General features: G+C 43.7%; 2 protein-coding genes across 13 annotated transcripts in view; one reads left to right on the top strand and one right to left on the bottom strand.

The window, feature by feature from the left end:
• The window catches only part of Ift122 (intraflagellar transport 122), a 70,044-nt gene extending 58,640 nt beyond the window's left edge, over positions 1-11,404 (bottom strand). For 2 of the 5 annotated variants that reach the window (XM_031383026.1, XM_031383027.1), the window contains exons 1-3: positions 11,157-11,403; positions 1,774-1,840; positions 91-175 (exon numbers count right to left, since the gene is read on the bottom strand). In XM_031383026.1, the coding sequence (XP_031238886.1) occupies positions 91-175; positions 1,774-1,840; positions 11,157-11,197 (193 nt within the window). In that variant the 5' untranslated portion in view covers positions 11,198-11,403. Of the gene's footprint in view, positions 1-90; positions 176-1,773; positions 1,841-11,156 lie in introns of all 5 variants that reach the window. The other 3 variants (XM_031383028.1, XM_031383029.1, XR_004122248.1) reach the window with 2 other exon arrangements.
• Positions 11,158-18,319, top strand: part of Mbd4 (methyl-CpG binding domain 4, DNA glycosylase) — a 12,176-nt gene continuing 5,014 nt past the window's right edge. The window contains exons 1-3 of one of the 8 annotated variants that reach the window (XM_031383042.1): positions 11,158-11,317; positions 14,367-14,591; positions 15,328-16,166. In XM_031383042.1, coding sequence (XP_031238902.1) covers positions 11,307-11,317; positions 14,367-14,591; positions 15,328-16,166 — 1,075 coding nt within the window. In that variant the 5' untranslated portion in view covers positions 11,158-11,306. The other 7 variants (XM_031383036.1, XM_031383035.1, XM_031383037.1 and 4 more) reach the window with 7 other exon arrangements.

Raw genomic sequence — 18,319 nt, 5'->3', positions numbered from 1 at the left:
TTGTATTTTAAAGATGATTACAGAGTTCCGAAGGGGAAAGTTGAACAGCTACAAGGCCATCAGAGACCAGAACCCAGAGCAGCCTCTTACCATCCTTTGCATACGCCACACAGTACACAGTGTCTTTGTGTCCCTTCAGGGGCTGAAGTAAGGTGCCATCAGAGGTGTCATAAACCTGTCAAAAGGGGTAAAAATATCGATTATCTGTGTGACATCCATTATTCAGAATTCCTGCAGGGTGCTACTGCTGCTATTTTTGTTTTTATAACACAACAGTTGTTGATTTGCTAAATTAGTATCAAGTAGAGACAGCACTGCATAACAAGAATGACTACGTCTTAAAGCAGGGCAAGCAGGAAGTGGAGGTCCAACTTATGCTGTGTGGCCAGGAGCATGCATACCATCAACACTGGAGAAGCAGCAACTCCACTGCTTCTCAGTCCAGGGAAGGTTCTGCAATCTTCACCCATTTTCCCCACCCTGTCACCTCCCTATCTAGGTCTGGGAACTGAATCTGGAGCACTGTACAATGCCAGACAAGCCCTCGGCTTCTCAGCTATGTCCCCAGCCTTCTCTCTTCGTTTTTACTTTGAAACAGTATTTGACTAAGTTGCCCAGGCTGGCTCTGAATCCCTTCTGCAGCCTAGGCTGGCCTTGAACCTTTGATCCTCCTGCCTCCACCACTCAAGTAGCTGAGATTATGAGCCTGCACAACCAGGCCCGGGTACATTTCACTCATTCTTACATGGGCTTGGATGAATGATCCATCAAGGCAGGCCCTCGTCAACAAAGCCAACACCTACAAAGAGCTGGTGGACAACATGGTTAACTGTCAGGGACAACACGGCCACTAGTGTCAGCATACACACAAGATGTGTCATACTTGCTACCACGGCCTGAAAGTCACAGATCTAACAAATGTAGGGCTTGCATGTGGGAGGGAGTGTTATAAAACCCAGCTGCAATGTGCATTTAGAATAGTTTATAGTTGTGCAACATGGCCAAATATGTGGAGATGTAAAAAACACAGCATATGAGAAATGAGGACAGAGCTCTCCCACACAGGCAGAAGACTGGAGAAGGAAACCAGGATGGGGAGTGAAAAGGATCTAAGTTGTTTACCCTGGGGAGAAGTCTGCAGAACAACCCAACCACAATTGTAAGACTATGAAGTTAGCACACAGAATGTGGACATCAGTCAGTCTGTGTATCTGGACACAGCAGAGTGGAGGACCGTGTGTTAGGGAGGAAGAGCTATCACATAGGTTTTGGGTCAAACAGAAAGGTGTCTCTGAAGATTACTCTTATGTACTAGGATAGGTTCCAGAGGGCGCCTGTGGCCTTTGAAACTATGAACAATAGGAGAGCATTCATATGGAATTGTTTAGGGGCAGTAGAGCTCAGAGTGGATGTCAGGCTTTCTGACTTCTCATGGAAGCCTTTAGCTTTGTCAATTTACTTTGGTCCAACAAAATATGAACTGACACCCACTCAGTTTCAAAGGCATTTTGATTAATTGTCTGCAACCATTTCAGGAGTGTCTCAAAGGGGAAAGACAAATGACTCCAAAGGAGGCATTGTTCATGGGTTCCTATCTGATAGACAGTTTACTTACCTGTTTTAAATAGACCATTTCCTTCCTTATTAAAAAGAAATGGCTGGTTTTTCCGCCCTTGCCTTTTTTATCTCAAAAAAGGGGGTCAAATTTCAGAGTACTTATAAGACGGGGGGAGGAAAAAGGCACTCAGAATGGAAACACGGACAAAATCCTACCAGCAATCTGTTTCCTGCAGCCAGAATCAGCTGAGTTCCATCAGGCTTAAATGCGAGGTCGTAGATACTAACAGGAGACAAGACAAAAAGACAATTAGAAACCGAAATGATGAGGTCTGCTAATGGCCAAGAAAGCAAACTTTATTTCCATTATGAAACACTATGTATGTGCTGGGGAAAAAAATAATGGCTAAAAATTGCATCTGATTGCAAATTCCACTCAACCACCACACCTTGGCAGCCCACTCAATCATGATCTGTTCTACAGTCAGCTCAGTCCTGGTTTCCTCTCCTCCAGAAATGACTCAAAGGGTCAACAGCTGAGGGCACAGGCTCTTCCAATCATGCCATGGAAAGGCAGGACACACCAGCTAGGGCACCAACAGACACGGGGTGGGGGCGGGGGGAGCGAGGCAGAGTCTCTCTCTGCCCCTAGGAATTTCCACTTGAGTGGGAAACTATAAAGCAGACACGTTGGCCAAGGACCCCCATGGCACCACGTTTAAGAAATATCCTTTTCACCTTTTAATTTCTCTGAGTTCCCAATCTTCTTCTACATGTCAGGGAAGTACGACTGTGTTTTGTTTGCTTGCTTGCTTTCATACTGATGTGTATGTAATGCTCTTTATAATCAAGGCCCTCAAAGTGTGGGTGGACTGAGGAGGATGACCGTGAGACTGCTAAGGGAGCTGCATGGAAACTCTGTGGCTTTGCACTGTTCAAGGAAGACCTGCATTCCGACCTGGGGAAGAGGAGAAGCTCCATGAAGAACAACACAGTATCACAATGAGGGGCAACTCTGAGCCATGCACAAGAGTGGCAACTACAGCTCTTAGGAAACGAAACCAAGCAAAGAGGTGGAGACAGCAAGAAGTGTAAATACGGAAACTAGATTGAACCCTCAGACCACGTCCAAGGTGGTCGCGTGGGGGCCATCAAACCAGCATCACTGAGATTCTCAAATGTCCCAGCCAGAAGAGTCACTATTGAAGAGAACAATGACAAGGCAGTGAGTGCCCAATGTGAAAATATGGCTGGAATAAACCACATGATCTTGTCAGTAGTCTGAAAACATACACTTTTCATATTATCATAGCCCTTAGTTCTTCAAACACAATTTTATTTCATCTTCACAATAAACCTATTGGGCAAGGATAATTAAAGTCAACCCTCTGTCCAGTGGATTCTACATCTATGAATCCATATAACTGTTGATCAAAAATATTTACAAAATTTTTAATGTTTTTTAAAAATCCCAGCACTCAGGAGGCAAAGGCATATCTCTGTGAGTTCAAGGCCAACCTGATTTACATAGTGAGTTCCAGGCCAGCCAGAGGTGCACAATCAGACCATGTGAGTATGTTTACACACACACACACACACACACACACACATTCATAATGTGTGTACTCATACATATATGCACATACACAAGCATGCACACATGCACCCTCATGGAAAACCCATGTCTGTAGTGAACACACACACTTTTCCCCTATCATTATTCTGTAATAGCAGAGTATAAAGTGATTTCTGCAGCACTCCTATGTTATCTAGAGCTGATTCACAGCTGAGTGGCAGGGCTAGGCTCTTCAAGTCTCTGTACAGACATTATGCCGTCTGAAAGACAGGACTTGAACATCTGCCAGTTTGGTGTCTTTGGGGTTTCTGAAACAACTCTACCATGGTCATGAAAGGACAAAGTGGGCTCTGCTTTATAGACAACAGCATGGTTCATGCTAGGAAGAATCCTCATATACCCAGGAAGTAAAAGGGCCTCTGAAGCCTGGGATCCTAACCACCCTTCTGCACTGCCTCTACGCGCCTGGATTATTGCCAGGTGTGTCAAATGTTTTTTGGAATGCTTTTCCCGTGGCTGATATTTATTGAGTACATTTGTTACTGTATACGGGATACAGTTTAAATGCTCAATTGTCTAAATTCTCTCAACCTCACAACTCTAAGCCTATCTTGCAGATAAGAAAACTATAAAGTTAAACTACTTGCCTGAAAGTAAACTGCTGCAGAGAAGAGGTGACGCCAGGATTCTGGTCCCAGCAGCCTAGCCCTAAAGCCCATGTGGCAACCCTCAGGCTGTGTACCCCTCCTTATTGTTATTGGTGTATATCATGGTTGATGAATGGCTTTCTTGCCTTCTCAGAACTACCCCCACAAAAAAAAAAAAAGTATAATTTACTCAAGGTATTCCATGTAGAATTTGGAAAGTAACTGGAAGGTAATACTTGTGTATATTTACGGGGTGCAACATGATGTTTATATAATATATAAATACATATTGCAGAAAGCTAATTAACATGCTTATCACCTCAAGGACATTGTTTACTGCAATGAGATATTAAAAATCAACCCATTAGCCATTTTGAAATATACAATATATAATTGTGGCCTCATGAGACTGCTGAAATGTATCCCTCCACTCTAACTGAAGCCCAGTCCCCTCTGGTCACCACCTCCCTCCCCCCCATCCTCTTTTCTGTAGTTTTAGTGTTATTTTATTTACTTCCTGTGTCTTTGTGTGTAAGTCACATGGAGAGTCAGAGAAGACTCCTAGAAGATTCCTTGAATAAAACCTCTTTGCAATTGCAAACAGTTGAGAGATGTGACAGAGAAAGTGTATGCTAACCCCACATGCACATACCATAGCCCGATGGAGTCAACAGGGTGGGCCCACTAAGGAAATGAAAGGGCACACAGCCGGCTGACAGAGACTGAGCAAAGCTAAGCCTGTCTGGCTTTCCAGCTCAGCATACTGCACTCTGTATCAAATCCTGACCCAAATTCTGCATTGTCCTTCTTCACTATTTTGTGATAACAGGCCTGGGCTTCCTTGACATGTTTCACATTCTAAAAAGCAAGTGGTAGGCTAAAAGGTAGAGAAGAACTAGGACCAGGAAAACTGACCTATCTGAATTTCACCCTTACTATAAAACAAGGTAGAGAGCTGCCTCCTAACACCAGAGGTCATGGGTCAGCCTTGTGTAAAGTGCCTGGCATCTGTGTATCTTCATACTGAGACATTAGCTTGCAATGGGTTTGCACCTTTCATCTAGTCCTTGGTATGCCTTCTTCCTGCCTGTACACATCTGGACCAGTCAGAATGATTCTCAGACCTCTTCTCCAAGAGTTGACAGTGGCTGAGTTAGTTCTATTTATATTTGTTTGTTGGGGCAGGATCTTACTCTGGCCCAGGCTAATCTAGGACTCTTTTGTAAGCTAGACTGGCCTTGAACTTTTGGTACTCCTCCCAAATGCTGAAATTGCAGATGTAAACCACTTCACCTGGCATTTTTTTGTTGTTCTTGCTTTTTACACAGTCTCATGTGTAAAATGGTCTGGTCTGGTCCCAGACTCTCCATGTAGTTGATGTAGCTGAGGATGACCTTGAACTTCTGATCCTCTTGTCTCCACTACTCAAGTGTTGAGATTATAGGCATGTGCCACCACTCTTGGCTTCAGCTTATTATGCTTTTCTATTTATCTATTTATTTTAGGAGGCAAAAGAATGCTGGGTGCATGTGTGATCAGAGAACAACTAGCAGGAGATGGTTCTCTCTGGAATATTGTGTTGGTCCCAGGGATCAAATTCAGGTCATCTGACTTAGTAGGAAGGACCTTTATCTACTAAGCCATCTCCACGTTTGGTATTTTATTTGGTCTAAGCCTGGACAATATTCTCAGATGTGAAAGTTCACTTTCTGGATGTCCTGAAATATACTTTCTTAAATTACAACATACATATCTAATTTGTGATTTTGCATCGCCCAACATGGGTTCTGGGAACCAAACTTAGGGCCACTGAAAGGCAGAGCAGCAAGCACTCTGCTGTCCCGATTCAACTCCTGCTGTACTTGGAATCTAAACAATTGAGTTTCACTCTCGAGCACCTAGTATTCTGTATCTCACCATTTCATAATATGCCTCCTTAATACACGTGTCTTCAACCTAAGGGCAATAACCAACGTTTAAGTTATATGGTAGACCAGGGGCCTGACATGCTAATCATAACCAGCAACCTGCCAGGTTTGATGTTTAAACCCCACCCGCAGGCTTTAATGATATCATAACATCATAGAAGCCCCAAATTGGAAAGGACAAAGACTTTATCATGGAATCTAATACCCTACCCAGGGCAAATGCTCCCTCCACATGACCATGTAGCCTCAGCCAGCATACTCTAGGGCTGGAAACTTGCTGCCCTCTGGCAGGCTCTCCCTCCCAATGTGTCCTCTTTTATTAAAAAGATAAACTGTCAAACCTGCATGCTCAGATTTCACTGCTGAGAGATGAGAGGTGAGCCCTGCCAAGTGTCCTCTGCATACTCAAGTCCCAAGGTGCCCTTCAAATTCACGACAAGCCACACATGTTACTCTGCTTACTCTCTGTTGTCTTCTCCGACAACCCCATGTGTGAGCCCAAAACTTCCCTCTACTTTTTCTGAGACGAACTCTCTCCTAGGCTGAAGATCTACTCTTAGCCTCTGAGTAGCAGGAATTTGCAATCTCAGACAAATTATATCACTTCATTAAATTTTTAATGTGGTGCTAAGAATGCTGGGCCTCACACATGCTGGGCAAGCTCTCTACCACTGAAGCACACCCCTAGCTTCCTCAATCAATCACAATATCTCTCGATGCTAGCTAGCCTGGAATAAGGTGGGCTAGCCTAAAAAGGCATTGTGGTTAAGGAAGGAAGGAAGATAAAAGTTCAGAAAGAAAAAATAAAATAGAGAAAGCATTTAGAGGTCAGGAGATAGCTCAATGGGTAAAGTGCTTGCTCGGGTCATGAAGACCTGAGTTTAGATCCCCAGTATTCCATGTAAAGCCTGGGCACAAATATTCCTGTAACCCCAGCAACTGAGATGTGGAAACAGGTAGGTCCCAGGGGCTTAATGTCTAACCAGCCTAGCTTAAATGATGAATTCAAAATCACTGTTGAAACCTTATCTCAAGTAATAATAATAATAATAATAATAATAATAACAAGAAGGAGAAGAAGAAGAAGAAGAAGGAGGAGGAGGAGGAGGAGGAGGAGGAGGAGGAGGAGGTTGGGGTCTGGAAGGATAGCACAGCATTTAAGAGTGCTCTCTGTTCTTGTAGAGGACATGGGTTCCCAGCTCCTACTAAGAAGAAGAAGAGAAGAAGAAGAAGAAGAAGAAGAAGAAGAAGAAGAAGAAGAAGAAGAAGAAGAAGAAGAAGAAGAAGAAGGTGGTTGGGGTCTGGAAGGATAGCACAGCATTTAAGAGTGCTCTCTGCTCTTGTCAGTTCCAGGGGATCTGATGCCCTCTTTTGGCATTGTAGGGACTAGGCACTCAGGTGGTGCACAGACATACATGCAGGCAGAACACTTATATACATAACATAAAAAATAAGTAATAAAATAAGGTGGACAGAAATAGAGGAAGATACCAATGTCAACCTCTGACCTACTCATGCCCATGCACCGTCAAGTTCATTTGCATACACACATGCATACACATCCCACACACACAAAGAAAGAAGAAGGAAAAGGGGAAGGAAGAGAGAGACAAAGAATGGAAAGAATCAGTTAAGAAGGATCTTTGGGTAGGAAAATAGAGTCTTTGGCTAAGTTCCAAAACATAATCTAAATGTTAGCAAGCCTAGAGGCAAGAAGGCCAGGGGGACCCACCCAGCAAAAGACATGAAAGGGGTCACTCTGGGTTTAGGAGGAGCAGAGCAACAGAATCACAGTATCAGGACCTGAGTGAGTTCTTTTGCTGGATGAAGAACAGACCAGAAGCAAAATCACAGAACAGGTGCCTGTGGCTGACTTGGGAGGACCTAGTCGAGGGCATCTGGGATTGCTGGGTTCTATCTAGGTGTGAATTTTGTTCTGTTTCGTTCCACTATATCAGCTGACATATGTAGCCATCATCAGGCAGCTGGCCTACAGAATCTCTACTGGCCTATATCACCTCCTACTCTTATAGATTATTTCAGATCTGTAATAGCCTTAAAAGCACATAGCCAGTCCTCACTGGTCAGTCACTCACTGATTGTTCCTACACACATCTACTCACTAAATACTAACGGGCTCCAGAAACATCAGGAAATAAAATACAGCCATTGCTTTTACAAGGTTTTGAGATTTCTGGGATAAATAGATTAAAAAAAAACTCTTACACCCAACAGACTCTTAAGTACCACAAAAGTGGAACGAACAAAAAAATTCTGTGCCAGGGGTTGAGAACAGAGCAGATCAGGCTGCATTTGACCAGCAAATGTTTTGTTTGGCTCACATGGTGTTTTACTTTGTTTTTTCTAATTAGGTGCCAACATTTAAAAATTAGGACATTTCACACTTAAAACGCAGATTCCTAGCTTCTGGTATAAATAGGAAGATCTACACACACCAGGCCAAATTTCTACCCATGATAATTGGCAGGAGCAGAGCAGCAGCTGCCCCTTTCATACAGAGTGGGAGCCTTCCAGTTTGCCACAGTCCTTGTTACTCCCTATTGCTCTCTGACATAGAAGGCAATGCATGGTTGCCAGTTATTGCCAGCTTGTGCAGTGGCTGCTCTTGTTTGTTTGTTTGTTTGTTTGTCTCATTATATAGCCCTAAGGATGAGGCTGGAGGAGCAGAAGCCCAAAGCCACCTGGGCTACATGAGACCCTGTCTCAAAAAAGTAACATCAAAACCTTTTTTTTTTTAATGTTGAACTATTTATTGGGGCTTGTGTACCATGAAGCATTTTCAGAGGTCAGAGGACAACTTGGTTCTCTCCTTTCACCACGTGAGCCCTAGGGATCAAACTCAGATCATTATGCTTGGCAATAGTTATTTACCTTCAATTGCTGAGCAACCTACTGCTAACCTCCACAAAGTTGTTTATTAAAATGAAAGATGCTGGCAAAGCAGGATGCAGAATGCAGTAACAGGAATCCCTTCTACTTAATATGCAAATAAGGGCTGCCTAGTCACACTACTCACCTAACTGAAATCAGAGCCTGAGAGAGCTGGCTTTGGAATAGGGTAGCCTGAGCTTGCAAGCTGGCTCCACCACACCCAGATATGTGCGCCTATCTACCCTCTCAGCTTTCTCGTCGGTAAAGGGGAGATAATTACAGTACCTTCTTAGAGAGACAATGAGGTAAAGGACACAAGTTCTTAGCTAGTGAATAAATCATGTCAGCATTAGCTGTTACTTGTGCAAGTTCCTCCAAAGCCAGCCTTAAGGGACGTTTAGGATCTCAGGTTACACAAGGAAAGGTCTCAGGACAGACAGAGTGGTGTGAAGCAGAACAGACCATCTAGGAAGACTCTGAGTCAAGCTGAGAATTATTGAAGCCAGAATTTCCTGAAATGTGTTCCTGGCTGGTGAATTTTAATGACAAAATAGAATAGGACATCAAGTCATACTGAATTAATTAAGATGACAAAGTCATTCTATTGTAATTCTCTCTTTTTAAAACACTTTTTTGATTTTTTTAAAAGGTATTTATTATGTATACAGCATTCTTCCTGCTTGTACACCTGCAGCCCAGATGAGGGCACCAGATCTCATTATAGATGGTTGTAAGCCACCATGTGGTTGCTGGGAATAGAACTCAGGACCTCTGGAAGAGCAGACAGTTCTCTCAACCTGAACCATCTCTTTTTTTTACTATATATATTTTTTTTCTTTTTATTTTTTGGGTTTTTTGTTTTTGGTTTGTTTGTTTGTTTGTTTGTTTTTGAGACAGGGTTTCTCTGTGTAGCCCTGGCTATCCTGGAACTCACTCTGTATACCAGGCTGGCCTCAAACTCAGAAATTTGCTTGCCTCTGCCTCCCAAGTGCTGGGATTAAAGGCATACACCACCACCATCTGGTGTTTTTGTTTTTGTTTTGTTTTTGTGTAGACTTGACTGTCATGGAACTCACTTTCTAGACCAGGCTGGCCGCAGACTCTGAGATCTGCCTGCTTTTGCTTCTGCCTCCGGAGTGCTGGGATTAAAGGTGTATGCCACCATACCTGGCCTTTTCTTTCTTTCTTTTTTTTTAACTATTTATATGTAACTGTGTGTGTGTGTGTGTGTGTGTGTGTGTGTGTGTGTGTGTAAATGATATGGGAGTACACATGCCATGAAACTGGTATGAAGGTCAGAGGACAACTTTATGGAATTGGTTTCATCATTAGGGGAGCAAGTGCTTTTGTCTGCTAAGGCATTTTCCGTCCAGTTTCTTTTGTTTTGTTTGAGATATGGTCTCACAGAACCTAGGTTGGCCTTGAACTCATTACATAGCTGAGAACTCCAGATCCTCTTGCTTCCTCCCACAAGTGAGCGGGAATTACAGGCTTGGGCCTAGCTTTCTTTCCATCCTTTTTCAAACCGTTTTTATTTGTTTGTGTGTAATGTGTGTGTATGTTAGTATAAAACGTGCATGAATATACATGTGTGCGTACATGTGTTCTGCAGAGGCCAGAAGGCACCAGGTGTCCACATCTCCTCTTCTGACTTGTTCCTCTGAGGCAGGGGTCCTCCCCTTAACTTTGAGCCCCCCTCTTTTTGTCTAAGTTGGTGGCCAGCAAACCCTATCAATTATCCCGTCTCAACTCCTCTCTGTACCACCGTCACAGGCTTCTATAGGACCACACCTACCTTTATATTGGTGCTGGGGTCAGAACTCTGGTCCTTATGCCCTCAAATACTAAGCCTTAATCCTCAGTATTTTTAATTAAGTATTAAATTAAGTTCAATCTTAAGTACTAATTTTGAAAATACTCCTCAAGCTTTCTAATCAGGAGCTGTCTTGATTTGATGCGAATCTTACATGTTTCTCTGACCTTACATGGAAATGTCCTGCTTCAGGCACAGTAGATCTCAGCTCAGGTGGAAATGCTCAGTACCTAGATGCAAGTTACTCACACTGTTTTGTTTGTGCCTGCTTGAAAGTGTTTAATCCCAGCACTAGGGAGGCAGAAGCAGATGTATCTCTGTGAGTTCAATGCCAGCTAGGTCAACATAGCGAATTCCAGACCAACCAGACCTTTAAAGTGATACTCTATCTCAAACACAAACAAACAAACTAAAACAGAAGAAACTTAAAGAATGTCAGATAAACAAAAGTGTGGGCACTTTGACGATGGCTAGGAAGCTGAGAAAACACTGGTGGATGAGAGAAGTCCAAGAGGGATTTTGAGAAGAGAAGCAAAACTGGATGATGATGACGTTTAAAGTGCTCCAGCGGACCGCCACCCTCAGTTGGTTCCTAACCCCCTCCAGAAATCTCGGGTTTTTCTTCCACTGGGGAGTTGAAGGAACAGAATCGGAGTCCTCGGCCCAGGCCGCAGGCCCGTTGCCATGGCAACGCGCCGGTTCCCGCCGCCTCCCCTGCTATCCCCGAAGTTCCCGCTCCTCACCACTGTTCCGCTTTGTCTCTCCACGTCAACACGGCCCTCATCGCCGGTTCCCTCACGCCTCGGGCCCCTCCTCCCAGCCTCGGCAGCTACAGGCTTCTCTCCACAAACCACTTCAGCTACCTGCGCTACCCTTAGCAACGCACATGCGCAATGAACCGCGAGTGAGTTTTCCCCCCACCTCCCCAAAGCTCCTAGTGCGCAAGTCCCAAAAAGGAGCCCGGCTCCTCCGCGGAAGCTCCGAGCGCGTCGAGACGCAGGAGGCGGGAGCATAAATATGACACGAGCGATTGGTCAGGGGAGGTGGGTGGGGCGGGGCGTCTTGACGACGGAGGGTTTGATTGGCGGGACCCTGGCTCTGGCGTCTGTGGCTGAAGCCGTGGCGGGAAGGTGGCTGGGTGGGGATTGACTGACTTTAGCGTCAATGTTTGGATTCGGCCTGGTGTTTTGAGTTGTGTTTTACTCCACCTCTCGGCCTGGAGCTGCAGCTGCGCCCCCGTGGACCGAGGCAGCAGGGATGGAGAGCCCAAACCTTGGGGACAACAAAGTCCCCTCCGTCACCGCTGGAGAGAGCCTAGTACCAGACCCGCCTTGGGATCGCTGGCAAGTTTTTAAACCTCCCTCGGGCCTCAGCGGAGTCGCTCTTGTGTGGGTCTTCCTAACCTTCAACACAAGGTGACGGACACCTAGAGCTGTCGCCCTGTGGGAACAGACTAAGGCGTGCCGATTCCTTGGCCGAACTGACTGGGTAGCTTGGAGGACAAGGGAGGGTTTGTGATGCAAGCAGGGTAGCCTGGGCCGGAAGGACCCCTCAGAAATAAATAGCCCGATGAAAGTCACAGAGGAAGCTACCGTTGTGTCCCGGCTAAGACGATGCACTTATTTGCATGTCCCAAAACTTGGTCGCTCCAACAGTTCTAAGGTCTGGGCATTTAACTAAGTTGGTAGTGTTAACGTAGTAAACTCAAAAAGCCGTGGGTTCGAGCGTCAGCACCGAATATCCGGGCTTGGCGGCGTATGCCTGTGGAGGCAGGAGGATCAGAAGTTGAAGATGAGTCTCTGGTACGTCATGGGTTCAGAGCTAGCCTTCGGTGCATAAGATCCTGTCTCAAAAGCAAACAACAAAACTTTTTTTTTTAAATGTTACTTCCTTTTTACAGATGAAGGGAGATTTTTTGAGCTCAGAGTGACTTTTTCTTTGGAAGCTCAGTTAATAATAAATAGCGGAGCCGGGATTTTGACCCATTTTGTTAATCTAACAGTTTGTAGTGGTTCCCTCAGGTTTCAGTTACCTTGTCTCCCTATAAGATTCTTCTAGCTGATGCTTAACGCCGAATTCCATCGAAGAATGCCATGGTTCTAATTGTGGTTAGTCTCTAGGTCTTGCTTAGTTTCCCTATTTCCCTATTTGTAGAAAGTAGATTGGATTAGAAGGTCTCTCTAGAGACTCACTTTTATTTATGTATGTGTTTGTATATGTATGTGGGTGTTGGTTGGAGACCAGAGGAGGTGTCAGATTTACTGGAGCTGGAGTTGCAGTCTGTTATAAGCTGCTTGGTGTGGGTACTGGGGTCCTCTGGAATATGTGCTCTTAACCACTGAGTTATCTCTCCAGCCCCTCACTCACCTTTTAAAATGTATAGTTTAGTGATTAAAATACACTGTACTTTCCAGGACAGCCAGAGCTATAAAGAGAAATCCTGTCTCAAAAAAAAAAAAAAAAAAAAAAAAAGATATACTGTACTAAAAGCTGGAGAGAGAGTTCAATTGTTTAAAGCACTTATTGCTCTTCCTTAGGACCTGGTTTTGTTTCCCAGCACCCACAGCAGAGGCTCACAACTATCTATAATTCAGCCCCAGGGGATCTAGTCCCTTTGGGCCTCAGCACCTTGCATGGACATGGTGCACATATTAGGTATAGGTTTGGGGATCTACTCTGCAGGTGATCTGATTTTGTTGTCATACAATTTGTCAATAAAAGTAAACAATTTTTTAGAGATTTATTTATTTTTGTAATATATATGTGTGTATGTATATATATACACACATATACATATACATGTGTGTGTGTATATATACATATATATATGTGTATGGCATTGAACATATATATATATATGGGGACAAAACACCCCCACCTTTTTAACATTTAAAAATCCATGTTGAGCCAGGTGGTGATGGTACATGCCTTTCTTTCCAACATCTGGGAGGCAGAAGCAAGTGAATTTCTGTGAGTATATATATATATGGGTGTTTTGTCTCACATACCAGAAGAGAGCATCAGGTCCCATGTGATTACAGTTAAAAGATTGTGAACTATCATGTGGGTACTGGGAATAGAACTCAGAACCTCTGGAAGAGCAGCTAGTGTTCTTAACAGCTAAGCCATCTCTTCAGCACCCAATGAGAGTAAATTTTAACCTCACAAAGTGATGAGAATCAAGACTGAAAGAGATTTGGAAGTTCTTATCAGAAATTATGTGCCTTTTGGAGGGCCAGACCATTTTATGAAAGTGGTAGTAGTTTCTCAAAAATGCACATATATGTGAAGAGTTCCCTTTACATGTTTATAGGAAAGAGGGGTGATTCATTTAAGCAGTTTGAGCGCAGATGAAAAGTTCAGTTACTGGCTCATATCTCAAAACTTCCAACCACTGTCATCCGAGTCCTTTATAATAGCCCTGTAGTGTGAATTTAAAAAAAGTTTAGCAGGCAGAGGCAGGCGGATTTATGAGTCCGAGGCTAGCCTGGTCTACAGAGCAAGTTCTAGGACAGTCAAGGCTACACAGAGAAACCCTGTCTCAAAAAAAGTTTAGCAAGTGTATCTTCAACTGTTACTGTGTGGAGATTCCTAACATTTAAAAATCCATGTTGAGCCAGGTGGTGATGGTACATGCCTTTCTTTCCAACATCTGGGAGGCAGAAGCAAGTGAATTTCTGTGAGTTCGAGGCCTGCCTGGTCTACAGAGCGAGTTCTAGGACAGTCAAGGCTACACAGAGAAACCTTGTCTTGAAAACCAAGGTGTAGGAGGACACCCATGTTGAAGGACAAGAAGAGAAATTGTCAGAGACGAGGCAATACTCATGGCACAAGACTAGCTCACTGACTTTAATCTGTATTTTACGCAGTCCCATACTGCTGTGGGTAGGAAATGAGGCAGCAGTGTAAAATAAATTTTAAATGAGCTCATCACTTGGGTTTTGTTTTTCCAGCAAGGAAGATGTTGCTGTTGGACTGGGAGGAGTGGGAGAAGATGGAATGGACCTGGTGATAAGCAGTGAGTGCAGCTCCCCTCTCCAGGATCCCACTGCTTCTACTCCGTCTAGCTGTACTGCAGCAACAGAATGCCACAGGCCTGTCCCCTGTGGATGGCAAAGAGTTGTGAAGCAAAGGTTACATGGGAAAACTGCAGGAAAATTTGATGTATACTTTATCAGGTAAGCATTTAGGAAGGAAAATAACAATACAGCCAAGTGATATTTTGTCCATAATGGGAAAGGATAGCAAGAATCTGAGGTTTACCGGCCAAGGAAATGACTCAGGGAATAAAGCATTTGTCATTGCAAGCATGAGGACCAGAGTTCAGACCCCCAGAATCCATCTACAGAGCTGAGTGGGTATGGCAGCTGCCTGGGATCCTGGCTCCCAGGAGCCTGAGATGGGATCCTCAGGGAAAGCTGGCTCACTACACTAGCACAATTTAGTGTTCCGGGCTCGGTAAGAAACACTGTCTCAAAGAAAGTGAAGAAAGACACCTGATTTTAACTTGAGGCTTCTACATGCACAGGTACACATGAGAACACTCATATACACGTGCGCATACCACACACATACATTTAAAAAAAGTATTATAAAATCATTACTGTTCCTTCAGTGTCACTGGTTGTACCAAGTGATATGAGGACAGTCACATATTCACAGTGTCGATCCTGTTCTCATTGATAATGAGACGTGTGGATTTAATTTAAATTTGTATGCTGATTTTATACTATCATAGAAGAATCTATTGAAAAGGGCCATTTATCACTTCTTGTTGCTTTAAAATGCCAAACATCTTTGGTGACATTTAGAAATTATTAATTGGAATTCTGAAATATGGTCCAGTTCTTTTTAAAAGTCACTCTTTTTTTTTTTTTTTTTTTTTTTTTTTTTTTTTTTTTTTTTTTTTTGTAGCCCACAAGGATTGAAGTTCAGATCAAAACGTTCACTTGCTAAGTATCTTCTCGAAAATGGAGAGACTTTTCTTAAGCCTGAAGATTTTGATTTTACTGTACTGTCTAAAGCGGGCATCAGTCCAGGTTATAAACACCAGAGTTTGGCGGCTCTGACTTCCCAGCAGCCAAATGAAACTGACATTTCAAAGCAGACCCTCAGGACACGAAGCAAGTGGAAAACAGATGTGTTGTCTCTGCCCAGCGGTAACTCAGAGTCGCCAGATAGCAGCAGACCGTCTAACTCTAGCTCTGCTCACTTGCCACTGGAAGAACAGAAGGGCATCCAGGATGCTGACTCTGGGAAGAGGAGACAGCCCAAAAGAAAGGTGACTGTTTTAAAAGGAATTGCAAGTCAGAAAACCAAACAAAGGAAGAGGCTCTCAGATTCTACTCAAAGAAACAGAAAAAGAGGATCTGTGGTCCAGAGAACGGGGCCTGAGAGCGAGCCAACTCCGCTGGAAAGTCATTTCAACAGAGCCGCCTGCCCCGCGGATACCTGTGCAGGGGAGACTGTCAGCCTGGCCGGCGAAGAAAGCGGCCTGGGACCAGAAAAATCACCGAGCCCAGGGTCAGATCTTGGTTTCATACAAGTAACTTCTGGTACCACAAACAAGTTATATTCAACTGAAACAGCCAGTGATGCAAAACGTGAGCAGACTTTTTTAGAATCAGAGGAAATCAGATCGAAGGGAGACAAAGAGGGGGAGGCACATTTGCATCTCGACGTTTTACAAGATGGCTCTGAAATGTCCAGCTGCTCACAAGCCAAGAAAGACTTTACTTCTGAGACATTTCGAGGTATTCAGTGCATAAATGTTCTGTTAGCTGTGTGGTGAACTGTCTTCCCTCCCGGATCTTGTATTTCATGCCTGGATATGGTTGAGATAGGGAGTACAGTGAAGAAGAGACACGCGTCAGATATTCTCCCAGTTGATCCCAATATCCGCCCTAAGTGATTTTTGAGAACAGGGTTTCACGTATCCCAGCTAGCCTGGGTCTCACTGTATAGCTGAAGATACCTTTAAAATTGTATCCTTCTGACTCTGCTTCCTGGGTGCTGAAATTAAAGGCATGTGCCACTATGCCAGTTTATGTGATGGTGGGTATAGAACCCAGAACTTAATGCGTGGCAGGCAAGCACTCTATCAACTGAGTCACACCTCCATCCCATAACTGATCTTTGAGCCCTTAATTATGGTGATCAGCTGGCTACTGCCAGGATGCTCAGCAAAGGAAGCCTGGTGTGTCATGACTGCTACCACTTCTCCCGGAAGAGCTAGAGCTCGAGCTTTCCACACTTGCTGCCTTCCTTTTTGGCAGTAATCTTAAGACTATAAGGAAAAGTCTCTGTGAAGAATGTAGATAAGACTCCTTTTATAAACTGACCAAGAATAGTCAACATCTTTCAGCCCCTCCTGTGCCGCTACTGTGTGACTCCCAGTTTAATTTCATCTGTATTACATTCTTTTTTTTTCTTCTGTTACAGCCTGATGCTTCTCTAAAAGGCCTTGAAGCTTTCAATAATTCAAAAGTATAATCGCTTAGTTCATGTATTATTTGTACCGTGCTCTTCACACAAGAGTCCTGGGCTTGGCAGTTTTGCCTATACAATGCCTCAGTGATAAAAAGATCTGAGCAGCTCTGGGTTATTCGTTATACTCTTATGGCATAATGAATAACTCCCTTAAAGGAGAATAGTAATTTTAATTTTACTTAGATTCCTTTGGGAACACAGCCTGCACAGATTGGTGGAACCAGGGTAACACTTGATTTCTGCTTCCAGTCCCATCCATAATTGTGCATCTTTTCTGTGCCTGAGATTGATGCATCGTTAACAGATGGGCACATACACCTAAGAAATGGATAAGAATTCCTCAGTGTATGTCCTTTGAGCTTCTTAAAGCATTGGATTGTATAGATATGCTGCAATTATAATGGATAGGTTAAATATTAAAAGCATCTTGTCTTGGCTCATCCTATACTGAAGTCTGGTTCTCAGTGTAGAGGAAATGCTGTTGGGTACGAGGTACCCAGTGGAATGATCATATCTTAGCTTAGCTAGAAAGTGTCAAGCCAACAAGTAATAAAGGAAGCTGGTTGGTTAGTGCGGGAACCCATGAAAACCATCAAGTACCAATTAGATCAGTTTCCTTTTTTTTTTTTTTTTGGTTTTTTTTTGGAGACAGGGTTTCTCTGTGTAGTCTTGGCTGTCCTGGAACTCACTCTGTAGACGAGGCTGGCCTCGAACTCAGAAATCCACCTGCCTCTGCCTCCCAAGTGCTAGGATTAAAGGTGTGCGCCACCACTGCCCTTTGTTCTATGTCATACTTTCTTCCGGCTTTCCCTGCCCAGACTAGAATAGCAAAAGCAACTGACATCATTATGTGGAGGCCTGGATACTTGTTGCAGTGTTTAGTCAACTCTGGTATCATTTTCTGACAACTACTTTAAGCTTTAGTTTCTGAAAATTAAAGGAATACCCCAAGCTAGTTCTGTTTTTCATATCAAGACAAAAGGCAGCTAGAGAGATGGCTCAGCAGTTAAGAGCACTTCCTGCTCTTTCCGAAAACTAAAGTTGAGTTCCCCTCACCCATGTCAGGTGGCTCATGACTGCCTGTATCTCTGGCTCCAAGGTATCTAATGCCATCTGCTGGCCGCCACAGGTATCACATGTAACACATGATAAATTAAAATTAAACAATTTTATTATAAGGTAGCTGAGTATGGTGTTACATGTCTATAGTCCCAATACTTGGGAGTTAGATGTAGAAAGATCATGAGTTCAAGACCATCCTCAGCTACATGGTAAGTCTAAGAGCCTGGACTACATGAAACATCGTCTCAAAACAATAACAAAATAATTGTGAGGTAAAAATAAGAAGTGTAGCAGGGCAGTGGTGGCACACGCCTTTAATCCCAGCACTTGGGAGGCAGAGGCAGGTGGATTTCTG

The sequence above is a fragment of the Mastomys coucha genome, unplaced genomic scaffold (assembly GCF_008632895.1).
Source record: "Mastomys coucha isolate ucsf_1 unplaced genomic scaffold, UCSF_Mcou_1 pScaffold20, whole genome shotgun sequence".
Taxonomy (NCBI): Eukaryota; Metazoa; Chordata; class Mammalia; order Rodentia; family Muridae; genus Mastomys; species Mastomys coucha.
This window is presented reverse-complemented; position numbering and strand designations above follow the sequence as displayed.